At 40.5% G+C, this 17,002-nt stretch overlaps 2 protein-coding genes across 2 annotated transcripts in view; both read right to left on the bottom strand.

Annotated features, from left to right (window-relative positions):
• The window catches only part of mgat4a (alpha-1,3-mannosyl-glycoprotein 4-beta-N-acetylglucosaminyltransferase A), a 35,033-nt gene extending 24,142 nt beyond the window's left edge, over positions 1 to 10,891 (bottom strand). Inside the window, exon 1 of the mRNA XM_034573186.1 lies at positions 9,846 to 10,891. Coding sequence (XP_034429077.1) covers positions 9,846 to 9,939 — 94 coding nt within the window. The 5' untranslated portion in view covers positions 9,940 to 10,891. The remainder of the gene's footprint in view (positions 1 to 9,845) is intronic.
• A 1,940-nt stretch (positions 10,892 to 12,831) lies between these two features.
• On the bottom strand, positions 12,832 to 15,755 carry creg2 (cellular repressor of E1A-stimulated genes 2). Its single transcript, XM_034574706.1, has 5 exons — positions 15,268 to 15,755; positions 14,410 to 14,579; positions 13,928 to 14,041; positions 13,178 to 13,380; positions 12,832 to 13,014 (listed from the first exon to the last, which is right to left on the bottom strand). Exons 1-4 carry the CDS (start codon positions 15,697 to 15,699, stop codon positions 13,239 to 13,241), a joined length of 858 nt encoding a protein of 285 aa, XP_034430597.1. The 5' UTR covers positions 15,700 to 15,755; the 3' UTR covers positions 12,832 to 13,014; positions 13,178 to 13,238.
• Between the last annotated feature and the right edge of the window lie 1,247 nt (positions 15,756 to 17,002).

Genomic DNA, 17,002 nt, shown 5'->3' with positions numbered 1-17,002 from the left:
TCTAGAACAAAGAACCACTTATGTTGGGCGCTGGGGACTGGATTATCAACCAAAAAGACTGACAAGACCAACCAGGCAAAATATTATGGCTTGTGTCCTGAATAGTCTGCAAAGAAGATTAAATATTTTCAAGTATCAATGCCAAAGCAAAGCAGCAATTGGCCTGTGGAGGTGACAATCTTTGCAAAGGCAGCAGCAACACTTGACAAAGACGCTGTCGTTCCCTATTGTGTGATTGAAGTCAGTGCTAGTGTTGCTGGGAAATCAGAGACATATAGAATTGAATTGCATTGTCTTCCCAGGTTGACATCTTTGGAATCTTTTAAATGTGTGGCACCAGATATTTGTATTCTTTTTGTTTGGTTTTTTCAGTTTTGCATCCATCGCATGTTTTAAATGTGTGTCTGTGTCTGATAAATGCTTTGTGCAAGTGGCTTGTGTTGTTGTGATTGTTCTCAAGTCTCTCTTGGAAATTTTGATCACGGTGAGATTTCCTGAACTAACTAAATATGCCTGAGGAGGAAAGACAACAGCATTAAAGATGGATAATAAGTTTTGAAATAAACTTACGGTGGCATAAAGTGGTGACGCTGATGTGGTATGTGGTACTTTATTTTCCTCACATAAGGTTCTCAATAAACAAAGGAACTAATGCATGTTTGTGTGCTTGTATAAATGCTGCCAAAAAAGTTCCCATTTTTACTTTTCATTGTTCGTTCCCCCAAAGGGACGAGATCAACTTTCTGTTCAAGAATCAGTGTTTCACTCACAGGAAGATAAATTAAACAGGCTATCACCTCTTGTGCATACTTTTGGGGGTAAAAGTAAACTCCTGTGTGATTAATGCACCATTTCCACACTTATTTACTTTATATTAACCTATTTATTTAGACCGACTATTTTAAGATGCGTATCATCTGTTTTGAGTCTTTTTAGTTTTTAGCCCCCGTTGAGAAGCAAACTCTGGTCATTGGCGACTCGGTCCTGAGAAACGTGAGGTTAGCGACACCAGCGACCATAGTCAATTGCATTCCAGGGGCCAGAGCCGGCGACATTGAATCTAAACTGAAGCTGCTGGCTAAAACTAAACGTAAATACAAGATCGTAATTCACGTCGGCAGCAACGACTCCCGGCTTCGCATGTTGGAAGTCACTAAAGTTAATGTTGAGTCGGTGTGTGCTTTTGCAAAAACGATGTCGGACACAGTAATTTTCTCTGGCCCTCTCCCTAACACAACAGGTGATGACATGTTTAGCCGCATGTTGTCTTTTAACCGCTGGTTGTCGAGGTGGTGTCCTGTAAATGGTGTGGGCTTTGTAGATAATTGGCAAACTTTTTGGAGGAAACCTGGTCTTGTTAGGAGAGACAGCGTTCATCCCACTTGGGATGGGGCATCTCTCTTATCTAGGAATATTACCCAGTCTATTAAATGACAACCCAGAGTTGGGACCAGGAAGCAGAGGTGCAGTGCTACACACTTCTCTGCGCTCCCTCTGGATCAGTCACACAACCACAACCCCATAGAGACTGTGTCTGTCCCCCGTCCCATTACATTATTTAAATCAAACAATAACAGAGGGAGAATTCCACAAAAAAATCTAATACACATTAACACAACCTCTGCAACAACTCAGGAAACAAAGACTTTTAAATGTGGTCTTTTAAACATAAGATCATTATCATCAAAGGCTATTTTAGTTAATGAACTAGTCTCAGATCAAAAAATAGATTTATTGTCCCTCACTGAGACGTGGCTGCATCCTGATGAATATGTCAGTCTAAATGAATCTACTCCCCCCAGACATGTAAATTCACACGTTCCCAGAGAATTTGGTCGAGGTGGTGGAGTTGCTGCTATTTTTAACTCCAGTCTATCAATTAATCCTAAACCTAAACTAAGCTACAACTCATTTGAATGTCTTGTTCTTAGTCTTCCACACCAATCCAAGAAACACCAACAGCCAATCATATTTGCTGTAGTTTACCGTGCTCCTGGGGCTTATACTGAATTTTTAACGGAATTCCCTGAGTTTTTATCAAACCTAGTCCTAAAGACCGATAAAATTATTATTGTTGGTGACTTTAATATTCATGTTGACAATAATAAAGATAGTCTTAGCGTAGCATTTATTTCGATATTAGACTCAATTGGTTTCAGTCAGTGTGTACACCAACCTACTCATTGTTGTAACCACACACTTGACCTTATATTATCATACGGTGTCAAAATTGAACATCTAATAGTACTTCCACGCAATCCAATTCTATCAGACCATAATTTAATAACCTTCGATTTTTCACTATCAGAATATATGCCACTAATAATAAACTCATTTTCTAGATGTTTACCTGATAGTGCTGTAGCTAAATTTAAGGAAATAATTCCGATTACATTTAAACCCGTATTATCCGTCGATATAAACAACAAATTCATTAAAAACCCTAGTTCCACTGAGATTGACCATCTCATCGATAGCTCTGTAAACTCATTACGATTAACATTAGACTCAATAGCGCCTCTAAAAAAGAAACATATAAAACATAGTAAATTAGCTCCGTGGTATAATTCCAAGACACATGAGTTAAAACAAGTATCAAGAAAACTAGAAAGGAAGTGGCGCTCCAGCAACCGTGTTGAATATCTCCTAGACTGGAAGAATAGTGTTAAAGCATATAAGAAGGCCCTCCACAAAGCAAGAGCTGCCTACTACTCCAAATTAATAGAAGAGAATAAAAACAACCCCAGGTTTCTCTTCAGCACTGTAGCCAGGCTGACAGAGAGTCACACCTCCACCGAACCCAGTATTGCTCGATCCCTAAATAGCAATATCTTTATGAATTTCTTTAATGATAAAATTCTAACTATTAGAAATCAAATCTCCTGCCCTCAATTGGCACTAATACCCTACCAAGAACAGAAATCTCAGAAACGGCTGAGAATCCTACCGATTATTTAGACAGCTTCTCTCTGATCACCCTTGATCAGCTGACCAAAATAATTTCATGTTCTAAACCAACAACTTGTATCTTAGATCCCATTCCTACAAAATTACTTAAAGAAATTCTGCCCCTAATTGATAGTTCATTACTGAACACAATCAATCTGTCATTATCATCAGGATATGTACCAGTCTTTTAAAATAGCTGTAATCAAACCCCTTCTCAAAAAACCCACCCTAGACCCAGAGGTTTTAGCCAATTACAGACCAATATCTAACCTCCCCTTCCTGTCTAAAATCCTAGAAAAAGTTGTAGCCAATCAGCTGTGTGAGTTTCTCCAGGAAAATAATATATATGAAGACTTTCAGTCGGGGTTTAGAGCTAATCATAGTACAGAGACAGCCTTGGCAAAAGTCACTAATGACCTTCTAATAGCTTCAGATCAGGGGTTGGTGTCTGTCCTCGTTCTGTTAGATCTTAGTGCAGCATTCGACACAATTGACCATAACATTTTATTACAGAGACTAGAACAGTTAATTAGCATTAAAGGAACCGCCCTAAACTGGTTTAAATCCTATTTTTCTGATCACTCCCAATTCGTGCAAATTAATGATGAGTCATCTGTGCGCACCAAAGTTAACCATGGTGTTCCACAGGGCTCTGTGCTCGGCCCAATTTTATTCTCATTATATATGCTTCCACTCGGAAACATTATCAGGACACACTCGGTAAATTTCCACTGCTATGCGGATGACACCCAGTTATACTTGTCAATAAAACCTGAACAAAGTAATCAAATAACTAAACTCCAAGCATGTCTCAAGGACATAAAAACCTGGATGACCCGCAATTTCCTCTTATTAAACTCAGATAAAACAGAGGTTCTAATACTTGGCCCTAAACACCTTAGAGATACATTATCTAATGATATAGCTGCGCTAGACGACATTGCCCTTGCTTCCAATGAAACAGTCAGGAACTTGGGAGTGATCTTCGATCCTGATTTATCCTTTAATTCACACTTAAAACAAATTTCTAGGACCGCCTTTTTCCACTTGCGTAATATCTCCAAAATCAGACATGTCCTTTCTCAAAAAGATGCAGAAAAACTAGTCCACGCCTTTGTTACATCCAGACTGGATTATTGTAATTCATTATTATCAGGCTCCAGCAGTAAGTCGTTAAAGACTCTGCAGCTTGTCCAAAATGCCGCAGCACGTGTCCTGACAAGAACCAAGAAAAGAGACCACATTTCTCCAGTATTAGCTTCGCTACACTGGCTTCCGGTTAAATCTAGAATAGAATTTAAAATTCTCCTCCTCACCTTCAAGGCCCTTAATAATATGGCACCATTACACCTTAAAGAGCTGTTAGTACCTTATCAACCCACTAGAGCACTGCGCTCCCAGAATTCAGGCTTACTTGTCGTCCCTAAAGTCTCTAAAAGTAGAGTAGGAGCCAGAGCTTTCAGCTATCAAGGACCTCTCCTGTGGAATCATCTCCCACTTTCAATTCGGGAGGCAGACACCATCTGTACGTTTAAGAGTAGGCTTAAAACCTTCCTTTTTGATGAAGCTTATAGTTAGAGCTGGTACAGGCTTGTCTTAGACCTGCTCTTAGTTATGCTGCTATAGGTCTAGAAGGTCGGGGGACACATGACACACGGAGCTTCTCTTTCCAGCTTCTCCTTCCTCTTCTCAATCGTTAGCACATCAAACTAATTCATATCCCATCAATACATGTTACTGACTTGACTTCTTCCCCGGAGTCCCTTTGCCTTATCGTCCGCAGATCCAGGGCCGCAGCTGTGGCCACATCATGGATTAGGATCTGTGGATCGCGTATCAGAGATCGTAATGGTGGATCCAGTATGGCGGATTCTGTATCGTGCTGGCTGATCGTGACAATAAAGGCGGATCCTTTATCGTGTTGGCATCTGATAATGGTGGTGGACCACGGCCGAGGTGGCAGCTGATGATGGATCCTAATGGCGGCAGTGGACAATGACTGTGGACTATAGTGGCATCCGATCTTGATGGTGGATCATGATCTTGCTGGCTGCTGACCATAGACTATGATTGCAGCAGAACTGCTTGATACATAGTATTTCTCCTCAGATACTTGACCATGAATGACATTAATCCACCAATTCACTGACCTTCAGTTATGCTTCAAAATGTTTACCCTTATCAATGCTGCTAAAACCTTTATCTTGATGATGTTCTCCTTTACACTTGACATCTATTGCACTTCTGTCCGTCCTGGGAGAGGGATCCCTCACATGTGGCTCTCTCTGAGGTTTCTACGTTCTTTTTACCCTGTTAAAAGGTTTTTTTAGTAGTTTTTCCTTACTCTTGTTGAGGGTTAAGGGCAGAGGATGTCACACCATGTTAAAGCCCTATGAGACAAATTGTGATTTGTGAATATGGGCTATACAAATAAAATTTGATTGATTGATTGATTGTTTCTCCTGTTGCGATGAAAGGTGATAGTGAAATTATACCCTCTGGTAACCAACTAATCAGTTCCTATTGTGAACCACACACTTTTTCCACTTACTCTACAATCATTAATATCATAAATACAAACACAGAACTTCATCAAGAGGCAATGCTCTGTTAAGGCTAAGTGTATTGATAACATATTCCAAAAATATTGCTACATCAATGTTTTGTCCCATTCTAAACTAAAGCCCCAGCGTTATTATTGATATTTTGTTAGCATTGTTGGGGTCTACTTGAGTCACAACGAGGGAGATACCAGAGAGCAGCCTCGTGCTGGGGATAGGGCAGACTCTGACAGAGAAGTACACACTCTGGAGAGTCATTCAACATTGAGTGTTTAGACAGCTGACTGGCACAGCTCTCATTCACAGCAGTCAAGTGACTGGGGACAAGACAGACTGTCGAAAGCAATGAGTTGAAAAAAAATAAAAATAACTTTGCTCAGGATTACCTCTCTACCCCATGAAAACATAAAGGCAATGGTGTCCTAACAGAGTCATGAGTCTTAAAGGGATAGTTCGACCTAAAGCGAGTTCTCACTGATCTTGTCTTGCGATATTCGCAACTCGTCGCTTATGTCGTCATGTGCCCCTTGGGCGAGAGCATAGAGGCAAGAGCTTGTGTTGTGTGTGTGCGCGCGCGCTTGAACGCGGCTCCGGGCTGAGGATAACAGTGGATATTTAGGCTAAAAACATTGTATAAATTGCACCGTTTGGAGTTCGATTTGAATGTCGGGGCTTACGGACACTTGGATGACACCACAGAAGCAGTATGGAGGCATTTTATATTTTTTTACGTTTGAAGAAGTGGTCCCCAGTTACTTCAATTGTACTGGATTTGGCTGCAATGCTGTTTACCGCAGGATCTTCAAAAGAATTGTGTGGACTCAAACACTTCACCCACCCCTCCATCGGCATAGTGGTGAGTAGATAATGAGGGAATTTTACATTTTTGGGGTGAACTGTTCCTTAAATGCAAATTAATTTCCCTTGTACAAATACTCAAACTGGAATTTGTTTCTTTTCCAGGATGTCTCAATGCCGGAGGCCAAGTAAACACCAAACACCCACACTAGGCAGCATCAAGAGGAGAAGCCATCTACAACTGCAGGGAGACACTTTAGAGGATGTAAAAGAGCCTCATATGTTATAAAAAAGAAGAAAAGTGCATAAAAACATCTCAAGTTAAGACAAGAAACAACACAAGCCAGAGGCAGGGAGCCAGAGAGCTGGTGCAGTACACGCTGAAGTACATGAATAAAACTTGTAATGTTTTGATGCAGGTAAAGCCCCACAGATGAAGGCAATACACCGATTAGAGTTTTATTTACACTGAGAATAATGCATGAAAATACATGCTGAGGATTTAACTGATACTGTAATAAATATTCAGCTGAAGGCAAATTGAAGAAAGATTCTTCGAAAGCATTTGCAAAAAATGATAGGGGACAGAACAGATTTTAGTTTAGTATTATCTCACAGTATCTCTTTTGTGCCCCCCCCCCCTTACCCCATCAAGGATAAGAAATACAAAATAAAACAGTCCAGTGATGTGCAGAAAGACTGACAACTATCTGAGTCACATAAATTAATGCAACCCAGAGTTTGTGGCACAAATCAATACTCCAGCTTTATATAAGACGAGGAGAGCTCTTCGCTACAGCTCACACCTGGTTTGCCCCAAGAAAATAAATATTTGTCACATTCTGTGAACTGAAGTCAACCTTCGATTGAACAAATAGGCTCTCGGTTTTCAATAATATGTTGCCCAATGCACTGCAGCTTTATAAAAAAAACTAAAGTAAATATACAAACGATAAACAGATAAAAAGATTATTTAAAATACAAAGCAACATTATAGAGCAATGCTGCAAATAAGAGTAACACACATTAAGAAGCATAGTGACCATTACTTCCACACAAAATACATGCATCAAAGAAACTTGTTGCATAACAGTAACTAGAAGGGCATTCCTCAACCAAGGCTAATGCCATATCTGTGATAGAGAGTTAAAAAAAAATCCTGGGCCACCCTCTTAATTAAATCCGCTCCAAATGTTAGTCATACTGCATCTTTCCACCAAGTTTCAAGAAAACTGGTTCAGTAGTTCTTGTGTAATCCTGCTTACAGACAAACAGTATTGTGAACATAACCTCCTTGGGGTTAATCACGAGCAAATACAAAAAACATTGCAACACTAGCACAACACAAAAAATTTGTGGTAAACATGAGAATTAGACAAATACCACTTGTCAATTTGTTCAAAACGTTTGATTTTTGGAGATATTTGGCTACTAATGTTAGCCGTTTTACTAACAAGGAAACCTCTGCTGCTGGCTATCGTATTTGCATCATCTCTTTATTCCGTGCATATGTGGTCATACTGGAAAACTTGGAAAGGATATCAGATTCCTCCCTTGCTTGTGTTCTACGTATATTTGTTTTGAGTTTCCTCATGTTGCACTGCGTTCGTTTTAAAGGCCTTTTTAGACATTTAGCCTTTCAGAAATTTAAACATATCAAAGCAGGAACAGCACCAGGGTAAATAATACTATTAATGATGGCTGAATTCGGTTTTTGTCAAGGTTTCAGGGTTCTTGTTTTGTGCATGACGGCCCACTGTCACACAAAGAAGCCATCTCTAACTGTGATAGCATCACCTGTGGTTTTCCTGTTACGACATGTCAAAATGTGTACTGTAAATATGGTATATAGATTATCCTTTAAAGTTCAAGTCAAAAAGGAAAAAATGTCTTCACATTTTGATATACTGTCAAATGCAAACACTATGCATTTCACTTCCCTATTTCACATTTCAGTGCCTCAAAAGTTGTACATTTGAACATATACTAATCGACTGTAAAGAGAACTGTGAAGTGCAAATAAATGGATGCTTTGTTTCCAGCTTATAGAAAACTACTAGCTAATAAAATGCTGTGGAGATCCCTTTTCTGACTACAGGTGTACCGGATTGTATCAACGGGTGCACAGTCAGAGCAGAGGGCATTTTCTCTTGACCTTTGCTTATCAAACAGTGGACCAGCCTATGTTTGCTTCTTGCTCTAGTTGTGGCACTCAGTGGACTCTATATAGAGGAACACACTTCCCGAGCTGATAAACTCAAAAATAAATCATGACATGAAAAAGCCAAGGCTTGGATTTTGTCGAAAAGTTGCAATTATTTACACTTCACTGATAAGAAGTCACCAAGGCCCATTATAACCCCCCCACACCACAAAGAGACTGAGTTAAGCATGGCATGTGAGCATGAGGGCCATTGATACAATGGAAACACTTGTGTAATGAGCCTGAGGCCAGATGTTTGACAGGACATGTAAAAATATGGTTTATTCCCTCATGATATAATTTCATATTTCTACAAGTAGGCAAATGGCATTAAATAGTGTTGTTTTTATAAGTCTTGTAAACTGGGCTTTAAACTGACAGGGACAAACAAAATAGTTCTGCCGTCATAAATTAGGGGGGGGGGCAGTAAAACCTTAAATAAAACTATACATCCAGTTGCATTGTTTTATATAACTGAATATTTATTTGGGCCTAGTTATTTTAGCTGTAATGTGGTTAATATTATAACTGTATTTTGATTGGCATTTTAAGGTTGCAAAGTTATGTTTTTTTCACTTTACTTTGTTTATTCATTTGATTTGGGCAGTGCTCCTTCTTCTGTTGTCCCTACCCAGTTTTACAAGGCAACCGGAAATAAAATACAATTACTTATCTTATGTAATCACAACTGTATATTAATAATCTATTCATGTGCATTGTACGTAACATCCAAAGTAACTGTACAAGGACAAACACCCGATACAAACAAGCAGATAACCCACATCAAAATAGTTTACATTATTTTTATATTCCTCACACTTACGTATTGCCTTTTTGACTCTTGCTGCTGTAATACTGCAGATTATCTTATTTTTAAAATGTATTTATTGTTTTGTTGTTCTTTTTGATCAATTTTTTCTCCATTCTGTCTCTGTACTTTAATTCCATATCATAAACGAGGATCAACCGTCAATGATTTTCGAGCACAAATAAAAGGTTGTAAATAAAGATCAGAGAGGCCAAATATTACAACATGTCATTCTTTGCAGCACTACTATGTGAGGAATGCAACATTAGCCAGTGATCTGATCAACACAACACGGATGGGTGATCGGTGACACCTGCTGTCCTGCGACATGCTGCTGATGTTGGATGTGTGTGTGTGTGTGTGTGTGTGTGTGTGTGTGTGTGTGTGTGTGTGTGTGTGTGTGTGTGTGTGTGTGTGTGTGTGTGTGTGTGTGTGTGTGTGTGTGTGTGTGTGTGTGTGTGTGTGTGTGTGTGTGTGTGTGTGTGTGTGAGAGTGTGAGAGACTGTGACCCTCACCCTCCACGTACCTTTGCCATTCTGCCACGCTGTGTACCAGGACAGGCTGAGGAAAGACGTGAAGAAAATAATCGCAGTGGCCACAGTTCCATTTCTGAGCCTCATCTCATTTCAGCGATGCCTCTCCTCGGCTGAGTGTCGGGGACCCCCGGAGCTGCTGCTGCCGTCGCCTCCCTCCCTCCCTACCTCCAAACTCTCACCGCCCGGAGGATGTTGACACGGCGGTGGGCTCGGACATATGGGGGCGTCAAACGGTTTTTGAAAAAAAAAAAAAAAAAAAGCTCCAGGCAGCAGGAGTGTGAGCACGGAGGGAAGAGGGGAGGTGCTCGGCTGTACCCTGGGTGTCGGTGCGTCTGCTCCGGTCGTTGTTCGGAGGGCAGTAGCGGGCTCCTCCCGTGCCGTCCTCCAGCGATCAGTCACGAGTCAACCGCTTTCCGTGACAACTCGGTTTGCATGGTGGGTTGAGGCAGAACAAGCTAGCTGCCCACATAACCCATCGTGGGTCTGTTTTTTCTCACAGCCAGTCGTTAGCTACAAGTTCCGCGGAGGAAGCATTTCGAGTGTGTGACGGCTGGTCCTCTGGGATAGGCTGTTCCGGCTCTGACGGCGTCCCGCTGGCTACGCCTCAAATCACGCCGACTCCGCTTCGACTGGCAACAGATGGATAAAAATAAATAAAAGCAGCGTGTTTGCTAACTAGCTCAACCTCGTGTTATTCTCCTCCACATATACTCGCTAACTTCCAGCGGGCATGCTAGTGGCTCGACCCGCCGACTGACTGCGACACAGCCCGTGTGAGCTAGTTAGCCCCGGCGCTAGCGTGAAGTTGAGACCCCGGAGTCCGTCCGTCAACCTTTCCGTTACCAAAACAAAAGCAGCCGTGTGGAGGAAGCGGGGGAGTGTCTTCGCTGGTCCCCGAAGGATGTTTCTACATGTCGACCTCTTCCGCTTCAGTCGACACGCGTCCCAACCCGAGTTAGTACCAAGAAACTGCGTTAAAACGTCCACATTTACGTTTTCACTAAATTAACTGAATAGCAGCTTTCACCTTCCAGTAGCTGTGAGCAGGGTTTCCGGTAAGAACTTTCAAAATAAAACAGTTACATCTGGATTAGCTGCACAGAACCAGGCCCCAAAAACTGCAAATGTAGTTTTACATCATTTAACGCGTGTCTATATCTGTCAGACACTTGCACCAGTGAGGTACAATACCAGCTACAACAGGAATCTCCACAAGAATATAGATATAGAATATAGAGTGGCAAGCTAAAAAAAAAAAAGTATGGATCATCCAATCCTCCAAAGCAAAAACCTGGATTTAAACTGTTTATATTTGCACATATCGTTAGTGGCATATATATATATATATATATATATATATATATATATATATATATATATATATATATGTGTGTGTGTGTGTGTGTGTATATTTCTATGGAACTAATTTGTGTGTGTATTTCTATGGAACTAATTTGTTGTTTCAAGAGAAGATAAGAGGAGATAAGAGAAGCTTTATTGGTCCTGTGCAGGGGAAATAAACTTTTTACGGCAGCAGATAGTGGAGGTGGAGAAGACGTGGAAGTATGAATAGTATGAATGGTGAAATGGTATGATAAAAATACACATAATATGAATATGTACATAATATACACCTTTCACAAAAGGCCAAAAACATTTGTAGAGAAGCTTATTTGAGTTGCACAGAATGATTGCACAAGGATGTATATTGTAATTGTGCATTATGTAGAGGAGATATTGAAATAAACATATACATGCATATATGTATATATTGCTTTTTATCGGTACATAGGCAGGTGTGGTTTACAATATATATGTTTAAAATTGTAAGTGTTATATATGGTGTGTTCACCATAAGAGGCATACATATGGGATAATATAATTGGAACGTGTTTTATCAAATTGCTTGATTTTCTTTCTTTGTTTCAAGTAACAGAGAAAACCTGAGGGTAGACTTTTTTACCTTGAACTGCTCTTATTATAAACACACCTGACAAATATTTTTTAAATAACTGATTGAATGTTCAGTGTATGACAGAAAATAGATGCCCATCATTATTCCCTGAAGCCCAAGTTAACATATTAAAAGCTGCTTATTTTATCTTATCATATACATGCTGAGAAAAACTGGCCCATGGTTGAAACCTGTCTTCTTCTTTTCCTCTGCCCTGGAGCTGCAGCCGCTCCTCATTCAACAAGTAGAAAGCACGTCATCTAGTGGCCTTATCTTCAGCTGCATTCACCTAGATGTTATCTGTATGCACCATCATGGGTAACCATCTATCCAACTACTCCATTAGAATAATTAGATTAGCCTTCTTAAACCAAGAAACATCTTCAAATTCAATGATAAGATTTATTGAGTTTAAAGGTGAGTAGTAGAGGTCACTTCTGATAACGAATGTGGAGTGGTAATGATAGTCCCAAAAAAAAGTAAATTCTTATTCTACTCACACCCAATTACGTTTGTGTTGCAAAGCACTCTCTTTGAATCAGACAACTCTGATGATTCATACAAGCAGCTGTGTGGGAACAGTATCATCCAGCTAAATAAGGGTCCGTGGTTCAGTCATGACCTTGAAAACAGCAGCTGACAAAACTTAACTCAGCGTCCATTTAGAAACAGCTCTTGAGCTTTTGATCGTATCACATAAATCTCACAATCCCATGAAGTGTCTCTAAAGTGCTAAAAAAATGACATTTGCTCATTTTAAATTCCATCTATTAATTAGGATAATGTGATGTGATTTTAAGCCAACAACTGCTGCTAAATCGACCTTGAGAAGAGATTTAGTCAAGCTATTAATAACCAATTCATCTAATAGTTGCCCTAGTTATTTCCATGTACTATATCACCCACACAACTTCTTCAACCAACTTAATCCTTTGACAATACATTTCCCTGTAAAGCTTTAAAACTACGTGAACACAATACATCAATGTTTTCTTTAAAAAATAAACAAATATGCACACAAATTGTGTGGTCACAATTTATTTCTTGAACAGCACATATAGTTTGATGCAAACCCATACAATAGTAGTCATTCATTGTTTAAAAATAATTTATTAATGAAACAGGCATGTTTATAGTAGCAGTGAGGACCGTGACCTTGAAGTTTAATAAGCTCACTGATTTAAAATACATTCACACAGGAACCTGATGAACTGATTTTGTCCGACAATCTGAGTTGAGGGGCAAGAAAGAAAAAGTAGCTTTGAAGAAGATTCACTCTCAGAAGTTAAAATAGCAACAGTGAATTAAAAAAAAAGGTTTAAAATAATCTGTGAACATTGTTGTGTCCTTTATTTAAGTGACATGTGCGGTGCAGTCAGCTGACTGATCTGTTTCTGTAGGCTGACATGATGCAGAGGGAGGGATATTCTCAGAAGGGTGTTGCTTTAAAGTAGTCCTCGATTGGAATGAGTGAAACGCCCCCGACCCAGTCCTGCAGCCACACCTGGATCAACTCCAGCTTCATGAAGAACCACTTGTGTCCCACTGGCCACTTTGCCATCGCAGGATGTCTATAATAAAACCAACAGCATTACATGATCACACTGCACAATGCTCATGTGCCAATTATATATAGCTGCTTTTAGACATGCACCGAACTCCAAACATTTTCCTGAAATTTTCCAGAGGGGCTGTATGAGAGAATGCAAATGTCCAAGTCAGTTGCTCTGGACATTTTCCAAAAGTTTTCGTTTACCTCCCCTTGTAAAATGCCAGAAAAATATCTGAGTGAGCCCACATGGCAATACAGCAGGAAACCATCTAGATAATTCAGAGTGAGCAAGTAGATATGTTGATTTCTAACATGTGACGAAAGCAAAACTGAAAAAAAACACAAAGAATACAAATATCTCAGGATGAAAAAGCGGTGCCGTACACATTGAAGACTTTGACGAAGATGTCAACTCAGACAGACAATGAGACTTGTTGTTGAGAATGTATCTGAACCACACAATCTCCTGCTACATTCTTCATATGTGAAAGGTAAACTCTGGAAAATGCCATGAAAATTGGGACTTTGCCATTTATGTCTGAAAATGGCTTCTGTTTTTATATTACCTGGAGAACATTGCCTCCTTTGCAAACGCGAGCTCCTCTGGCACCACATCCACCATCTTGCCTGTCAGTGTGAGTCGAGCACATCTTGGATCCTCTGGGTCATACACCATTTGCCTTTAGGTATAAAAGACCAAGTTACCATTATAACACCCCCCACACACATACACAGTGTTTTCCACTCATAATTCAATGAAGGACAAGACCAACCAGGGAAAGTGTGAAACTGTCCTGGGGCCCCACAAGCCTTAGACTAAAGCACAATCGTGAGGCTGTGTGTGAAGATGAAAAATATTTTAAGTTAGTGTGTTTTGTGCTCCATTACACATTCGGCAAATCATTTGTGTATTATCATTACCACACAACAAAGCTTGGACCAAATGATTATTTCAGCAAAGAAAAACTAAACATGCTTCATGCAGTGTGGGAAGAGCTGGTGGATATTTTCATGAGCTCAGTGGAGCACATTAAATGTCGAGGTTTACCTGCAGAACTCCCCCTCTGCCTCTGAGAAGGTGAGAGAAGCATATGGGTTACTTTTCAGGTCTAACACAGTGTTGTCCATCGGAGTCATGTAGAAGTAGATAACTCCAGTGCTGTTGTCCGCTGGTCCATCGCTGACTGAGAAGATGTTCCCAAAGGGGAGACCTTTAATCTGTGCAAAACAAAACAGGATGTTAACAAAACATATTTTTACAGAGCAAAGTCGGCAATGAAGTTGTTGAGATGATCCCTGTAGTGTTTCTATGGTAATAACAAAACAGAAGCAGGGAGTATGCAGGGATTCTTTGCTGAAGTAAAATTAGAAATACTACAATGTAAAAACCCATTGCTAAAAGTAAAAGTCCTGCCTTCCAGATTTTATTTCAGCAAAAGTATCACCAGCAAAATGCTCTTAATATAGCAAATGTAAAAAGTACTCATTTTGCACAAAGTAACAAATCATATTCACAAGATAATGTGTGCACACAAGTCATATTATGAGCATACATGTTAGAACTTATATTACTATATGACCCCCAGAGGACCTCTATATAATCATTATCACCATTATTATTGCAGTACAGTACAGTACAGATTACATCATGCCTCAGAGGGGGGGGGGGCCTCTGTGTGTGTACTGGTACTTATATAATTGTGAGGACCATATTGAGCATAACCTCACTTTTTCAAAGGCCTGTTTGAGGGTTAAGACTTGGTTTTAAGGATCGGGTTAGAATTGGGTTAGGGTTAGTGATGGTTCAGGTTAGGGTAAGGGGTTAGGGAAGGTATTATGCCAATGAGTGTCCTCACTAAGAGAGAAGTACGAGTGTGTGTGTGCGTGTTTGTGTGTTTGTGTATACCTTGTCCTGTGTAGAGATGGTGGACAGATGTCCCCAGTCACTGTAGTGCGCTATGTATCGGGCGGTCCGGGCGGTCTCCTGGTGCGGGGGCGGCGGAGGAGCAGCGCTGCTGGCGGAACTCTTCACCTTCTCCAGCCGGTATGAAAACAAGCGGGAGGACAGCTGCGCCACGTCGTCCCCCTCGGGCTTCACCAGCTCCCCGGGGCTCTCAACGCCGTCTCCGAGGACGTTGGAGGTCGGGTACGCCTGCTTCCACAGCCCCGCGCCGTCCACCAGCAGCGCCGGGGCCACCTCCTCCGACAGGTCCGCGTCCTCCACCACATCGGTGGAGGAGACGACCCAGGACACGGAGCTCCTCAGGGTGTAGCTCTGACCCGGACTCAGCACGGTGCCGAGGAGCGCCAGGAGAAAGTAACGGGCCATCGCAGTCATAGCATTGAGCTCGGGGGGCAATGGCCGCGCTCACCCGCTCACGGTCATGTTTACAAAACTCACGTGGACGCGCTTCCGCAACACGAGGACATATCAAGATACAGAGGCTGCCTACACTGACCCCTACCGGCTAACCAGGGAAATGCATCATAACAACATAAACAAAAGCATTATAAGTGCACATATAGAATAGATTATATTAAACAGAAATTACACAATGTGAAATTTACATAATGTGCATGACAATAAAATATGTATCTATGAAATAATATATATATAGAAAGAGAGAGAGAGAGAAGATATAGTAGATAAAGAAACAAGTAGTGACATTTATATTTTTTCTTTATTGAAAAATCATATACAAAGAAATCAGGTATAACATTGTCAGCACATGTGAAGCAGAGTAAGTGTGCAAATGGAATGTAAACATGCCAAAAATATATTCAATATTAATAAAAAATGAAGTAAGCAGTAAAAGGTTTGCACTCAGCGTGCAAATCTTACTCAAGGCCCAACAGTCCCCTCATGTAGCCACATTTGAACTCACTGCATCTGGGTTTTTATATAGATTACTCAAAAACCATCCTCAATGATGGGACTGCAGCAAGGCACAGAGTGAAAATATGGCCTGCAGGTGAAGCTGTACACCAAATTAGTGTGCAAATGGATTTCCTATTATATATTTGTTCATAACTGCGTAATTTATCACACACGGACAAGCTCGGACAACAGTTATCAACAAAACAGAGATTCTTGTCATTGGTTATCAGCAGGTGGGGAAACACACTGCCATCTACTGGCTCTCTGTTTGAGCATTTCAGTCCTGTTGCAAGGAATCATGGCGTCTGGTTTGACAGCAATTTAAGTTTTGAGTAGCACAAGCTTGTACAATCTGTATTTTATCGATTTAGAAATGTATCAAAAATCTGTTTTTAATGTTCAAATACAAAGAGACCATTTTAATTGCCTTTGTCTCATCCCTACTGGATTATTGCTTCTGCCATCTTTACTTCAGTGAATCAGAAATCTATCGAGTGAATACATACAGACCGTTGCTGCCAGGCTTTTTACCAGAACTAAGAGGCGTGATCACACCAGTCCTGTTTTATAATCTTTACACTTTATATACTTGCAGACTGTCTAAGAATAGATTTTGAGATTTTACTGATAATTTCCGAGGCTCTGCACGGCCTCTGTCCAAGCTTTATCTGACCTTTTTGTATGCACTAGCATGTAATATGCAAACCTCAGGCAGAGGTCTTTTGTCTATTTTATATTGCTGATGCCTTATCTGTTTTATTAT

The sequence above is a fragment of the Hippoglossus hippoglossus genome, chromosome 21, assembly GCF_009819705.1.
Source record: "Hippoglossus hippoglossus isolate fHipHip1 chromosome 21, fHipHip1.pri, whole genome shotgun sequence".
Classification (NCBI taxonomy): domain Eukaryota; kingdom Metazoa; phylum Chordata; class Actinopteri; order Pleuronectiformes; family Pleuronectidae; genus Hippoglossus; species Hippoglossus hippoglossus.
The sequence above is the reverse complement of the archived record's forward strand: the minus strand, read 5'-3'. Positions and strand labels throughout refer to the sequence as shown.

What these genes read in the sequence shown, in the direction of transcription:
- creg2 (XM_034574706.1), bottom strand. Translation starts at nt 15,699, where the DNA reads ATGACTGCGATGGCCCGTTACTTTCTCCTGGCGCTCCTCGGCACCGTG. An exon ending in CCATCTCTACACAGGACAAG is followed by an intron (nt 14,580 to 15,267) that starts GTATACACAAAC and finishes TGTTTTGCACAG; the next exon opens with ATTAAAGGTCTCCCCTTTGG. An exon ending in AAGGAGGCAATGTTCTCCAG is followed by an intron (nt 13,381 to 13,927) that starts GTAATATAAAAA and finishes GTTTTATTATAG; the next exon opens with ACATCCTGCGATGGCAAAGT.